General features: G+C 38.8%; 1 protein-coding gene across 7 annotated transcripts in view; it reads right to left on the bottom strand.

The window, feature by feature from the left end:
- FER (FER tyrosine kinase) overlaps positions 1 to 15,152 on the bottom strand; it is a 438,602-nt gene that overhangs the window by 7,178 nt on the left and 416,272 nt on the right. For 6 of the 7 annotated variants that reach the window (XM_075067143.1, XM_032762616.2, XM_032762614.2 and 3 more), the window contains one exon: positions 7,681 to 7,835. In XM_075067143.1, the coding sequence (XP_074923244.1) occupies positions 7,681 to 7,835 (155 nt within the window). Of the gene's footprint in view, positions 1 to 7,680; positions 7,836 to 9,940; positions 10,708 to 15,152 lie in introns of those variants that run through there. The other variant, XM_032762620.2, reaches the window with a different exon arrangement.

The following is a 15,152-nucleotide window of genomic DNA, read 5'->3' as shown; positions in this document are numbered from 1 at the left end:
GTTAACTTTTTTTTTTTTTTAATTATTTTTCCTTGTTCACAATTCCTCAAACAAGGTACTGTACTCTACTAACCAGCTGTTCTTTTTCAATTCCCCAACTTGTCATGGCAATTAGTATTCTGAAACGAGCTAAAATTGACATGATTGTTATTAACAACTTCTTGATATTGCAAAGCACACTATCATGTCAAAGTGCCTTCGTGAGCCAGCAGCATTGAATGGTATCAACACAGCTCATGGAGTAGTGCTTTTATAGGGTCTACTGGTAGCTTTTTAATGTAAACAAAAACAACTTTCTCCGTATACCCCATCCTCATGTTTTTGTTTTGTTTTGTTTGTTGTTGTTGGTTTTTTTTGTGGGACAATAGGTGAGATATTATTCAGAGAATACAAAACAATTTCTCTCATCAACACTGAAATTAAGAATCTAAAGGACTTTATCCATTAAGCTATATCAACTGTAGAGACCCTGTTTTCCCCATAACATGTTAATAAAAGAAAAGGCCAAAATTTTGGGTACTCATCTTGAGCTACCGTGAAGGGGGCCTGGGTTTTAGCAGTGCTGAGCACCAACCATCTCAAAGTCAGACTCCTTTACAATATTTGAAGCTGGTCATCCAAAAATTGAAGCAGCCCAAATCACTAGTCAGTCTTGGAAAATTTCAGCCTATAGTTTTTACTAATAAAACTCCAACTGTGCTTTTGAACACAAATTTCAAAGTTAAATTGTCTGTTTCTACAGCCCTTGTCTTAATCGGATGAAAAGCAGGCCCTGTGGATAAGAGTGATGATGCTAGATGGAGAAGGTGAGACTCTTAAGAGTTAGGTACCTCAGCCTCTTTGTGAATCTGTCCCTTTAGGCATGACCGACATTCACCAAACTCCTGCTCAGCTGTCACCTAACACTGTAGGCCCTGCACACTTGGGCAACTCAAAATTCAAATCCCTACTCTGCCTGATTTTGGAGCAGGGATTTGAACTCAAATCTCTCTCTTCCCAAGTGAGTGCCCTAACCCCTGTGTTTACAGGCTTACTTTATTTGTGAGAAAGGGCTGACAGGGCTTACCTCCAGAAGAGGGTTCACCGGTGAGACATGACCCTCACTCCAGCCTGTGAGTCTGGTGCTGAACGCCCAGATCAAAGGGGAGTTAGGCACCTCTGTACACCTTTGAGGATCTGGGCCTTATGCCTCCCTGCATTTTATTGCAGACTAGTTTAGGTGGCTCCTCACTCAGCTTGCTGACTTCTGAGAATCCTTCTTAAGTACCTAAGTCTCCCTGTACAAGTCAGGGGGAGCCTGGCACCTACCTCAGGGCTGTGAATTCCACTGGGCAGCAGGGCTCTGCAGCACTCAGTGTTGCAATACCTATAGTCCCCTTGTGAATTTTGCTCTTAAAGACAGTATCTCACCACAGTGGCCATAGGGTATAACTCTGTTCTCCAGGTTTGAACTTCCTTTCTAAGGATATGTCTACACAGTAGTTGGAGGTGTGATTCCCAGCTCAGGTAGACACACAGCTGTTAGCATGCTAAAAATAGCAGTGTGGTTGCAGTGATATAGGCAGTATCTGAGTACAACACTGTCATAAGTATGTACTTGGGCAGCTAGTCCAAGCTGCTATAGCCACACTTCTATTTTTAGTGTGGTAGCTCAGTAGAGCTAGCATGTATATGTCTACCCAAGCTGGGAATCACGCCTCCCAGCTTCTGTACTGACATACCTAAAGAAGCCAGTTTAGTGAAGTGAAGTGAAACCTGGGGGCTCTGAAAATATATCTTAAACAGTACATTTGCTTCTGTCTTTTCAAAAGCAGACCTGTCCTTTTATTATTAAGAACATTACTACAGAGGCCAACAGCAATGAGAAAATCCATTTAACGCATCTTTGCATCAGTTATCTCTGAGCTTTAAAAAAAAAAAGCCCCAAACATTTCTCCTTTATGTATCTTCTGCCCCATTTCCAACACTGCCATGCTGCTGATGTTTGAGTGCTAAATATTCAGCTACCCATTTTAAACCTAGGATATGTTTTTTTTTCCTTTCTTTTTTCCCAGTCTAAATGAAATACATGTAAATGATAATGACAGTTGGGGCCATCTGATGTCAGAAAGTTCAGTTTGCACTTAAACTAAATTTCATTTCCAGCTGTGTTAAATTAGCTTGCCTGCTTAGTAGATAGTAATTATGGACATTCACTGTGCTGCTGGTGGTAAGATTAGTTTTCTTGTCTGTATATCAACTCTCTTCAGAGTTTGGAATCCAGTAATTTAACACTTTTCATTAAAGTCATTCAGTGGATACAAGTTAAAAGTAATTAGTTTCTTAAGAAAGCACAAGTTATGCAGAGTCAATTACCTTTCTCAGTATGATAATAGTTGGGCTAAGAAAGGACATGCTGTTTATATATACGATTATGTATTAGTGTTGTAAAGAACTGAAGAAATTATAGTGGAAGATCACATTAAACAAATATACACATTTTACTTTTTAAGAGCAGTTAAAGCACAAAAAATACACTGTGACTAAACATATAAAATTTTATTAGATACTTTGATGAGTAACTTTTAAAACACTTTTCAACACTTGAAAGCCATGGAACTCCAAATACAAACAGGGCTGAAATCCTCATCCTACTGAAGTAAATGGCAAAACATGCATTGACTTCACTAAGGTCAGGATTTCACCTGAGGAGTCTTATGACCACAATCTGAATGTAACACATGGAAAATGTATTCTTAAGTATTTTGTGTGTTTTATTCAGTGTCTACATCCTAAAATGTATATTGTTGTTGTCTGAAAACATACCTTCCATTTTTTTGGTCTTGTGAATACTACTATTTGCAGTTTAAGTTTAAATTAAAGTATTACCTTTACACTACAAACAAACTATTCCTGCCTGTCTTCCCATATATAGTGAAAATGGAATAAACTAACCATTTTGAAAGACATATTCTAGATAGTGGATAATTCTCATTCGCACTGTTGTTCTCAGTGATACCCCAACATGTGTAATAGTTTTTAGTATGAGCACAAGTATCCTGCATGTAATTTTCATATGAATGGCAAATGATAAACCACACCTTTGTAAACGTACATTTGAACAATGTGGGGAAAAAAAACCCAATCAGCAACTGAGGAAACTTCCTCATACACTCTTGCAACAAGGAATGCCTTTCCTTTCCCCAGGCCTGCAGAGGCATTGTGCTGAGTTGGGCTGGAGCAATGAATGAACGGTGCTAGCATTTTTGCCAAAAGTTAATGTAGCTAAAAGCCAAGTTACTACCCTATCCGCTGATGGACTGGTATTCAGAGGTGTTAAGCCCACAACAACAGCAACCAGTGAAACCTGTTGTTGCTTAGCACATTAGGCCATATTTCATTCATATTTTGTTTAATTGACTTTACAAAGACTTGTCAATCATTTCCTCGCCCAGTCCTTGATTTTTCCCTAGCAATGTTTCACCAGGAAAAGAGAGTCATTGCAGTAATTTTTACTATGCCGAACCATGGTCACTTCATTTAAAAAAAAACCTATTTCTTGTTAGTCAGTTGAAAGTTATGTTCCTTCTCCCCAGGCTGCCAGGTTTTTTTCAGCTAGTGTAGCAATGATTTTATATTTTATTGTCTATTTAACTGTAAACACTGAAATAATAAAAAGACCAAACTTTCCAGATCTGAATGAACAAATAAAACACAAACAATACTGCAAGTGAAACATTAGAACAGATACTGATCAGTGGTGGATTCACCCTAGCAGCAAATATTACTAACTTTCCAGAGGGAAAGCTTTTATTCTCACAATGTAAAATTCACCCCTGTATAAGGCACACAAGACTTATTTAAACCCTATTGTGTGGGTTTATGCAGCATTTAATAGTGATGCAAAGGCCCACCTCAAAGGAGTCAATTTCACTCATGGGGACTGTAATATAATCAAAGGATGAGAGCTTCCAATACATTTTCTTTATGTAAACGTTAAAGTTTGTGATAAAGCTCAGTTGTAAGATTTAATAGTTTAAGTTTTCACTTAAAATATTAAACATCAAACTGGTTTACTGGTTTGAAGACACTTAGGCTCAGCATTGCAATGCCTAACCTCGTGCCTTGACAAAAAGTGGAATCCACAGCCCACAGTTAGGCTCCCTATGTGATGCAGGGGGGTGAGTTAGGCACCTACAAATGAGATCCACAAAAGCCAGCAAGCTGAGGGGGGAGTTACTTATGCTAGTCAATAGGAAACATCAAGGAGAAAGGTGTAGCCTAAGTCCCACTCCAAAACAGTCCACATTGGAGGGAGGCACTTATCTCCACTTGGTATTCACTGCCAGGAACCCTCTGTTTGAGTTGGAAGTCAAAGCCCTTTCTTGTAAGCAAAGGGGGAATAAAAAAAGAGGCAGTGCACTGACCCTCTCTCCATAACCTTTAGCCCAGTGGTTAGAGCAGTTACCGAGGGTGTGGGAGACAGATTCAAATCTCCCTGAGGTGGTGTAAGGCTTGAACCCACATCTCCAAGCTCTCAGGACAATACCCTACCCATTGAGCTATGGGATCAGTCTGCAGTTAGATGCTCTCATTCTCTCCATTGAAACTGTTCCACTTAGTATAAATTATAACTGAAACAGGGCTTGGATCTCCCCCATGAGTATCCTCACAATTTGGCTATAGTCATTCTAACTCTTTCTCTGGCCCAGTGAATACTATAATTATTTTTATAATGAGGAATGGCTTCAAAAGGAGAGCCTGAGAGAGAGAGAGAGAGACGCACGCACATCAGAATACCTACACCAGGGGTTGGCAACCTTTCAGAAGTGGTGTGATGAGTCTTCATTTATACACTCTAATTTAAGGCTGAACATGCAGTAATACATGTTGACGTTTTTTAGAAGGTCTCTCTATAAGACTAGATATTATATAACCAAACTACTGTTATATGTAAAGTAAAGTAAACAAGGTTTTCAAAATGTTTCATTTAAAATTAAATTAAAATGCAGATCTTATCAGTTTAGTGTGATCCTTGCCTTTGCTTTTCCTTGCTGAGTTTTCCAATGTCTGGCACGTATTTGGATACTTGAAGCTGCACACAGGCTTCTGAGTGATCAGTTGTTAACTGGCTAGCAGGAGATCAGCGGCTAGAACCCCAGATTGGCAGCTGAGGTGAGTGGAGCTGGCGGCTGGTAGGGCTGAGCAGAGCCAGAGGCCTGGATCTTGTCTGGCAGGGGGCCTGTGCTGGAACTCCAACTGAAACCAAGGTAAGTGGGGCTGCGGTGGGGACCCTGGCTGGCAAGGGGCCAGCAGCAGGAACCCCAGAGCAGCGACTGAGCGACTCAGCCTGCCACCGCTCTGGGGTTCCATCCGCCAGCTCTTGCCAGCTGGAGTCGCAGCCCGCTACCAGCTTGGGCTCCTTCACCCAGGCCAGCAGCAAGCGCTGAGTGGGACCAGCAGTGTGACCCTGGCTGTCATTACTGTAAATAATCACTCATTTTTCTGTTGGTGAGAGAGACAAACTTTTGAGCCACACAGAGCTCTTCTATTCCTGGTCTTACTGATAAATAACAAAACAGAAAATATCATATTACCTCTGCATAAATCCATAGTACACTCACATTTTGAATACTATGTACAAATGTGGTTTCAAAAAAGATATACTGGCATTAGAAAAGGTTCAGAAAAGGGCAAAAAAATGATTAGGGGTATGAAAGAACTTTCATATGAAGTGAGATTAGTAAGACCGGGACTTTTCAGTTTGGAAAAGAGATAACTTGGGGGATATGATAGAGGTTTATAAAATCATAATTAGTGTAGAGAAAGTAAATGAGTGTTATTTATTCTTTCTGATAACACAAGAACTAGGGATCACCAAATGAAATTAATAGGTAGCAGGTTTAAAACAAACAGAAGGAAGTATTTCTTTACACAATGCGCAGTCAACCTGTGGAACTCTTTGCCAGAGGATGTTGTGAAGGCGAACACTATAACTGGGTTCAAAAAGAACTCCATAAATTCATGGAGGATAGGTCCATCAATGGCTATTAGACAGGATGAGCAGGGATGGTGTCCCTAGCCTCTGTTTGCCTGAAGTTAGGAATGGATGACAGGGCATGGATCACTTGATGACTACCTGTTCTGTTCATTCCCTCTGAAGCACCTGTCATTGACTACTGTTGGAAGACAGGATACTGGGCTCGATGGGCCTTTGGTCTGATAAGAGTATGGCCGTTCTTATGAAAGCGTGTCTCTCTCACCAACAGAAGATAAAAGATATTATCTCACCCATCTTGTCTCACTAATTATGTATATCCACTACAGGAACAGGCCTTTCCCCCACCCTCCACAAGAGGGTTATAATTTAAAGTCTGGGGATCTCAATTCTGCCATATCCTAACTAAAATCTCAATACACAAACTACAGGCAGAAAAATAAAGTTAAACGGTAACTCATATGTATATGTATGTGTTTTACTGGTGGTAACACTAAAGCTACACTAACAAGAAACTACAAAAGGGACACTAAATGATGTTCTGTTTTGCCTGCGGATCTGAAGAAACTGAATGGCAGCTGGGGTTGCTGTGCTCTTTATATCCTCATGCTCCCTTCCTGAGGTTATAAAGTGCATGAGTATGACCGCTTCAGACACTGTTAGTGAAAATGTTCTAAGCTACTGCAGGGGGATGCCCATACATCAGGAATGGGAGACAGATATGCAGTAGATGAAGAGGAAAGTCTAGTTTGAGGGTCCCAGCAGGACATAGGTGTGCATGCTCACTGGCAGATTCTTAGGTGCCTGTGGGAGTTTATGGGCTGAAACTTAGGCACCTACAGGGTTAGGCAGCAGCCGAGCAAGGACTTTGAGGATCTAAATTTTGTAGTTAGGTGACTAAAGTGGCAGTTATGCACCTAAATTCCTTTGTAAATCTAGTCCACTTACTACATCATTCACCAGTTTTGCGGCTCACGTGCTGCTTCTTAACTGCCTTTTTCCTAATTAGAACTTGCTTACTAATTTCACTTTAACCTTCCCCCTCCCTCCAATCTGTTTTTTTCTCTTTTTGTTCTCAAGCTATTACTCATCATGTTATGGGCCATATCCCTCCACCCACAAATAGGGCTGTTTTATTTATTTTCACTGACAACAGCAGAATGATGCATAAAATTGCAGGTTACAAGAACTACGAGTTTAAAAATATATATAATCAATTACGATCCTGTCCTCTTCTACAAAGATTTATGTAATGTTTTCTCAGGTGTTAAAAGTATCTCTAGTTTTCATAATAAAAGGCTAAATCAATCACCACCATTATTTTGAGGAACTTGCCTACTCATTTTTCTAATGATAGTCATCTGGATGAATGACTAGGTAGTCTACTGTAATATTCTAGTTTCAGAGCATTATTATGCAGACATTTTAATTGTTAAATCAGAAGGATTTAAGTATTCGACTTTTGCTCTGTGGATGGGAAAAGTGTTCTTGGTTTTTTTTGTGAGGAATGGGGAATCTTACATTATGAAGTAAAAGACATAACCTTAATAGGGCTGAATTGTTAATTTATTTAAACTGAAATGTTTTACAGACCACAAGGAAGACTATATATTTGTGTACAGACCATAGTGTATTTCCTCTATACCGTATTATGTTACATAGTACATTTCTACAATAAAAAGTTAAAGATAACATCTCCTTACCATAGTTGAGTGCCTCTGGAGCAGTCCATTTGATAGGAATCTGCTTTAAGCCTGAAGATGAATATACTCCATCATCCTCTTGACGAGACATTCCAAAGTCACTGATTTTCAGAACATTATTTTCACCTACCAGGCAGTTTCTTGCAGCAAGGTCCCTGAGTTAGATTAAAATACAGAAAACATCCCTTTAAAAATTAAAAGCATTGTTTTTATGTTCATAACGTATTTATACTGAGATGTGAAGAAACACAGATTCAACAATTTTCCACATATTTTCTATTACAACTAAATCTATCCACCAGTGATGCATGCAAGGCTCCTGGTGCACAAAATAAGCATATACAAGGCAATAATGTGCTGTGCCCATACTGCCCATCAGGCTTGTCTGCACTACATTACATGCCAACACACCAAATTTGATGCAGAATGTAACACAGCTCAAAGACAAAGCTGGAACACTTGTTCCTACAACCATAAAAAGAACTAGAGAGGCGGGAAAACGATTTCTACCACAGCTAAATCAACACTATGGGTTCAGTTAAAAAAAATAAAGCTGATCTATACTACCTGATCACTGCCAATGGAAGAAAGGTCAAGGAAAAGCCCTCCCCACAGAAATAAAGTTTTTTTTCAGTTCAAAAATCAGAGAAGCATAATTTCAGGCCTTATATTGTAAATTCTATGAACACAGCCTACAGCCAACATTTTTTTAAAGAAAAAATATTAAAAATTATTTGAAAACAGATCCTTAGTATAGAAAACTACAAACGGGGGCATCAACAACAATTCCTTCTACAGCTGTCTTTACCAATTTATGAGATTTGTTTTCATCTTAGATCATATTCTAACAGGTTGCTATACATAATAAACAGTTTCTTTTAAGATAATTAATACTCAGTTATAATTTGCTTTTAAAGTCATCGTTATATTATTCCTATGAAGCTGTACAACCAGTAGGAGGTTTGAAACATTCATACATCCCTGGGCCTGAGCCTATTAATCTCTTATTGAGGTAAATTAGGAGAAATTCCTCTGAAGTCAATGAAGTTACACTAGTTTTAAAATCAGTTCATTATCAGAATCAGACCCCATCTCAGGAAATATGCAGCCTTGTTTATAAATTATGAAATACACACTGACAGAGGTATTTCAAGTTGTATAAGAGTCTACCGTGACTGGTATGGGCAGGAGAATTGCAAAGCAAAAATCAAGAGATTCTGGTTCCTATAGCCAATTCCATAAGAAGTGTCCCAAAGAGCCTCAAGAGTGGAGGGTGAAATCCCAGACTCATTAAAGGCAATAGGAATATTGCCATTGTCTTCAACAGGGCAAGGATTTCACCTGAGGTGAATGCAGGGAGTGAAACAAATCAAAGTGGCAATCTCTGTAAGGAAGATTGAAATGCTGACTGATAACATAGGAATCTCTTTATCTGAATCATTCCTGAACTTTAAAAATATTTTGGGTTTAAATTGAAGAAAAGGCTATATGTGATCTAATACTTATGTTTTTGCCTGAAGTTTGGTCTTCCTACCCCTGAATATCTGAAATAGATCCTACTTACAAAACTTACGACTATTTTATGCTTACAATCAGGACACATAATTTGTATGTTTTCTATGTAATAGCTGGTTCTTTTAAATTACGCAAAAAGAAAAAGAAAGGTATGATTATGCTGAAAATCTAGGAGTCCATTTTCATGAAAATTAAAGTTAATGTGTCATTTTGAAGAGGTTGGCTATGACTGCTGTAGTTTAGCTAAGCACGTCTATATTAATAAGGTTCTTCGACAGACAAATGTATGAAGCTGTTGCTTTGCAAAGTATTGTCTTCTACATCATCAAATCCATTATAAGATTTGGAGTTCAAAAGCTCTTGTAAGATTCTTGGACTATGTAAACAATGGAGCCTGCAGTGTCTCCACTAATCTTGATTTCTTCAAATTGAGAGTGGGACCGAAATTTTTGCTGGTGGTGCTCCAAATCACATCCACCCAAGAAGCTAATTTTGCTTTAATTTGCCACAAGCACAAGACGACTTCAAGCTTTCAGATCCCTTAAGTTTGCTGTTGAATCAATTTAAGATGCTCCTCAGTAGGATGTAGTGGTAGAGGAAACAACTTCATTCTCAGCATTACCACCATCAAACTGGTAGCTCGGTAGCCATGTCTGTTGTGGACATCTTTCTCGCTTTTTCAGGGTTTTTTTTTCACTAATTATCACCTTCATCAAGTTTGAGACTCTGCATAAAATCCTTTTTTCTGATGTTTCTGGCATTTAGCTCCTTAAGCTGGGCATATTTTCCATGACTGTTGGGTAGTCTTGCTAAATTTTCCACATGCCATTTCCGCTTTGTTTCTTGTCCTCAGAGTTTTCTGTTGAGACCTGCCAGGTTTTCTTATTTGTGTGTCTGTGTGGGAGAGGGAGAACAGTCAGATGGGAGTAGCTTTTTTGTTGAGCCTCGTGAAATTGAAATGTACATCCTCATGTTTTCCTTTCTTGCTCTGTAGGGTGCTGTTCAGGTTTTTTCAATGAAATATATACCAAACAGTTTCTTCACTAGCTCCACTGCTGTTTCATTAGCTCCACTGCCTTTGAAATACTCCTTCTATGACTTTAGAGCATTTAAAAAAAAATCTTTCACTGTTCCTGTGGAGATAATCTTCTTCCTTTCTACTGCTGTGGGATATAGACCTCTTCGCTACAGCTACCCTGTTTTGGACCTGTAGCCCCATTTCACATCAGAGGCCCCTTGTTAAGGAATTTACTTTTATCTTTGCCTGCCCGTTTGAAATGGCATTTACTTGGCCCGTTTCAGAGCACTTAGCTGCTCTCTCTTCTCTTTCAGTGCTTCTGGAGGCTGTTCCACTGCTTGGACTGAGGAACACAAATCTTCCTTCCTACTCTGCAGAGAGGTCTCATATGCTCTCTCTTCCCTTCATTCTTTCCCTTGTTTTCTCCTGTCTCTGGAGGTAGGTTCTAAAACCATGTTGGAGGCTGGTGCAGGAAGATGCAAGGAGCAGAAAGACTGAAGAGAGGCACAAGAGAAAATCAGAATTAATCCTGGATGTATTGAAATCTATGGTAGCAAGTCTTCCAGCACACTATCTACATCATATCCATCTAATTCTCTGTATAAAATGCACCAAACAGGATTGCCCTCAAATGGGATCCCAAAAGACAATATACTATGTTGGTTGCTATTTGTGAGGCAGGTTATGGGATTACAGTGATGTGGAAGAGGGTGATTTTTAGTATTACAAAGTTTAGACAAAACTGGTGGCAGATTATCAACTGTGAAAACTGTCACCAGAGAGTAGTTATCAGTAGTTCACAGTCAAGCTGGAAGGGCATATCGAATGGGGCCCTGCAGGGATCAATTCTGGACCCAGTTCTGTTCAATATCTGCATAAAATGATTTTGATAATGGCATAGAAAATACACTCAAAGTTTGCAGACGACACCAAACTGGGAGGGGTTGCAAGTGCTTTGGAGGATAGGATTAAAATTCAAAATCATCTGGACAAATTGGAGAAATGGTCTGAAGTAAACAGGATGAAATTCAATAAGGACAAATGCAAAGTACTCCATCCATTTAGGAAGGAACAATCAGTTGCATGCATACAAAATGGGAAATGACTGCCTAGGAAGTACTGCAGAAAGGGATCTGGGGATCACAGAAAATCACAAACTAAATATGAGTCAACAATTCTGGGCACCAGATTTCAGGAAAGATGTGGACAAATTGGAGAAAGTCCAGAGAAGGACAATAAAAATGATTAAGGTCTAGAAAACGTGGCCTATGAGGGAAGATCGAAAAATTGGGCTTGTTTTAATCTGGAGAAGAGAAGACTGGGACGTAACAGTTTTTTCAAACATATACAAAGTTGTTACAAGGAGGGGAGAGAAAATTTGTTCTTCTTAACATCTGAGGATAGGACAAGAAGCAATGGGCTTAAATGGCAGTTTAGGTTGGACATTAGGAAAAACTTCCTGTCAGGGTAGTTAAGCACTGGAATAAATTGCCTAGGGAGGCAGGTTAGACAAACACTTTCAGGGATGGTCTAGATAATACTTAGTCCCACCATGAATACAGGGGACTGGACTAGATGTCCTCCTAAGGTCCTTTCCAGTCCTTTCCAGATTCTGTGTGTCCAAGTGGAGAAAGTAAATCTTGACTTTTTCCCTGACCTGAATTCAGTCTAGCATAATGCACTGTAAGTTTGAAAATCTGTTCATGCAAGTACCGAGCACTAAAATTCAGGATATAAAACTGAAAATTCCACATGATCACTTCAGGTCTTTCTTATCTCTACCACGTGGCAGCTATTGACTACATCATGCGTTGTGTGTATCTGCTATGATAAATCATTCATTTATAAGCCTTCATTTACAACACTACTTCAGAAATAATGGCATTATTCTTCACTCCTCAACTAAGTCAAATCTTTTATTATAAGTTAGACTTTGCTGTGGCATCTGAGACGCCTGGCTTCTGACAGCAGGACTACAGTTCTATTGCAAAAGCAGTGTAACTCAGATCTAGCCACACATCTTTTGAACATTATCAACAATGCACTGTAAACTGTTACAGCTTCAGTGATTTTTTTCTCCATAAAACATGGCACTTGTTTTTTCAGTAAACAGGTATTCGTCTATATTAAGATATTAGCATCTCGTACCATAAAATATATACGCAAATACTACAGAGATATACATATCGTGTATATTCTCTGTTTAAATTACAATTGCTGTGTCTGCAAATGAAGTGAAGGATTATTTTATCAGTGCTTGTATTAGTGTATACTACAAGCCATGTGTTAATTAATTTCCATTTTCTTCTGTATCAGGCCACTTAGATGAGTAATAAGTTAGATGGATCTTACTTGGCAAATGTCTTGTAAGGAACAGTAATTATGTTCCCAGAATACACTATAAATTACAAACTAGAAGACTTAAGTTTCCATTTTGCTGTTGCTAGGCTCATGCTTGATATCTTTATTTAAGAGCCCACAAGTTCTCAGTAGTGGAAATGGGCCAAGCTCATTTGGACAGTTCACCCCTAAACAGCACGCTATCTGCCCATCAGTTACAATGGTGGACATTTAAATACTCACATACTAGTATTACTGTGATTAGAATGGCAGTGAGGAAGAGATAGATGGGACTAATAAACTTCCTTTCCCCTGGGATTTTCTATGACTAGAGGCTGCCTCTGACTAGGCGCCAGACAGTGTTTTGTCCAGGGTATTAGAAGGAAAGATAATAGAAGCAAACACCCTTTTATGACACGTTAAAAGCATTTGAATCTCTTCTTTAAAATTATTTGTTTCTGAAAAGTATTTTAGTGTGGTGTTTGGTTTTTTTTAGTTTTGATGGAAGGAAGATGCCTATTTGGGGCAAAATGTTTTGTAGCAACTCACCACATTTTTCAGATGAAGACATTGTATATACTTATGATTAGTTGAACAGATTTAGTATTCTGTGTGTTTTCTCTTCATTTCCCCCCTGAAATATTCTGGCTTCTTCTTTTCCCCAGTGGATGATCTGAATATTGCAGCAAATACCCTAATGAAGCCCAGAAATTATTTTACAGAAGACTCAGTATTCTCTCTCTGTGGATTGGGCAGAATTTTTTTTCTTTTGAACAGTATTTACTACTTGGCTCCAGAGATTTCATGAAGTCAATATTTATCTTTGACATAGAAATGTAGTAAATAATGTTTACTTTGTTTTGCTGTGAAAGCTATTTAGGTTGGGCACAGATTATAAGGAGCCACTATAGAGTAGCTGCATTGCTAGGAAGGAAATCATATATTCCTGACTTGTTGGTACTAGCGTCATGGAACGCCTCAGTTCAGTTAATTGATACACATAACAATACAATCCCCCCACCACCACCACCTTGCACGATCATGGAGTTAACATAAGGAAAAAAGAATTGTCATTATTTTAACCACAGCTCTAAAATTCATTCCAACCACAAATACCGTATTGATGACATAATCACTATTATACCATGAGTGTCCTGGAGCCGTTGTGAGGCTCTCAGAAATCCCTTGTTAAAATTTTATCACCACATTGAAGAGAAGTTGGGGGAGAGTTCTTGCCTTTGAAAGTTCACCCCCTCTTTTGATTCATCTCTGCCACAGAGGACTTGAAGCTCACAAAAAGACTTCTAAGAGACTTTGGAATGAACCAAATGGCAGTTCCACCTATTAAAACCTACCCATGAAGAGCAACCTACTATTCGTACAGGCTGCCTCATGGAGGAAATCAATCATGCTATTAAAGAACACTAATAGCCACTATGCAGTTTCTTCCTCTTTCCTGGTAATAGTAAATAGCAAGCAGCCCAAAACGGTTCTAACAAACAATATGCAGTAAGCATTCAGTGTGGAAACAGTTAGGACTATGCTATCTCCTATGCCTGTTTAATTTGAATAAAACAGTCTCTGACCCAGCTTTAGAGAAGGGGTTGGAAGGTCAACTACTGAAACTGTTGTGTGGGAGGATTAGTGCTAATGGGTTACATACACTTCCTCTGTGCAACAATTGTAGGCAACTTCCAAAGGATTGCTAGATAGCTAAATCAAAGCACTCCTGTACCAGATATCTCCTGCTCTTTGTGTGCTGCTGCTGATCCATCTACAAAACACATCATGTGTTAGCTGTTTACTTAGAATGGATTGGAAATATGAATATTAGAGAGTCTACAGCACAGTTCAGAAACCCTTCTTTCCCAGTACTCTCCTTCCACTGTGCTTCAAGGTTTTCACCTTCATACTATGGTAGTTAACCATAAAATGAATACTAATGAGACAACATTGCATGCAACTCCAAGCAGTTCTTTTAGAGTCATTTCTTTGAATAACTAGCACGAATCCTCATTTTCTCAGGTAAAAGTGGACTGGGTTACTAAAATACATGAGTATTTTGGCAGTACCCTCATGTGGTACAGTGCTTAGACACTATAGAAAAAATCTAAGTTAATTGACTCTCAGAACCTGTATCTCGACTCTGCCACTGACGGTCTATTTGGCTGTGCCAAGAAGTCACGTAATTTCTCTGTGTTTTGATTTTGCCCCCACTGTAAAATGAGCAGAATATCACCTACGTCACAGGGTAGTATTAAGGTCTAATTATTGTTTGTAAAATGCTTTGAGATTATCAGATAAGAGGAGTGTCATAAAAGCAAAGTTCTAAATTAGCTGTGTAAAACTAATGCTAAAAAGCAAAATTTGTTATTTTCAGTACCAAGTGAACAACATAAAAAATAGCCTTATCATAAATGCACCCCAAAAAACTATTCTGCATCATTGTGATTAAGCTGGCAACTTTATACTTTTATGAAATCTGTCGTCTCCATATGTAGGATAAAATGTATATTGTGTTTGGAGAGCATTCAGCATTCCAGTCAAGGCTATCCTGTGAAATGATATAGAGGAGCTCAGTGCATCTAGCCTCGTGCAC

This window comes from Chelonoidis abingdonii, chromosome 6 (assembly GCF_003597395.2).
Source record: "Chelonoidis abingdonii isolate Lonesome George chromosome 6, CheloAbing_2.0, whole genome shotgun sequence".
In the NCBI taxonomy this organism is placed as follows: Eukaryota; Metazoa; Chordata; order Testudines; family Testudinidae; genus Chelonoidis; species Chelonoidis abingdonii.
Note: the sequence above shows the minus strand (reverse complement) of the source record. Positions and strands in the feature narration are given on the sequence as shown.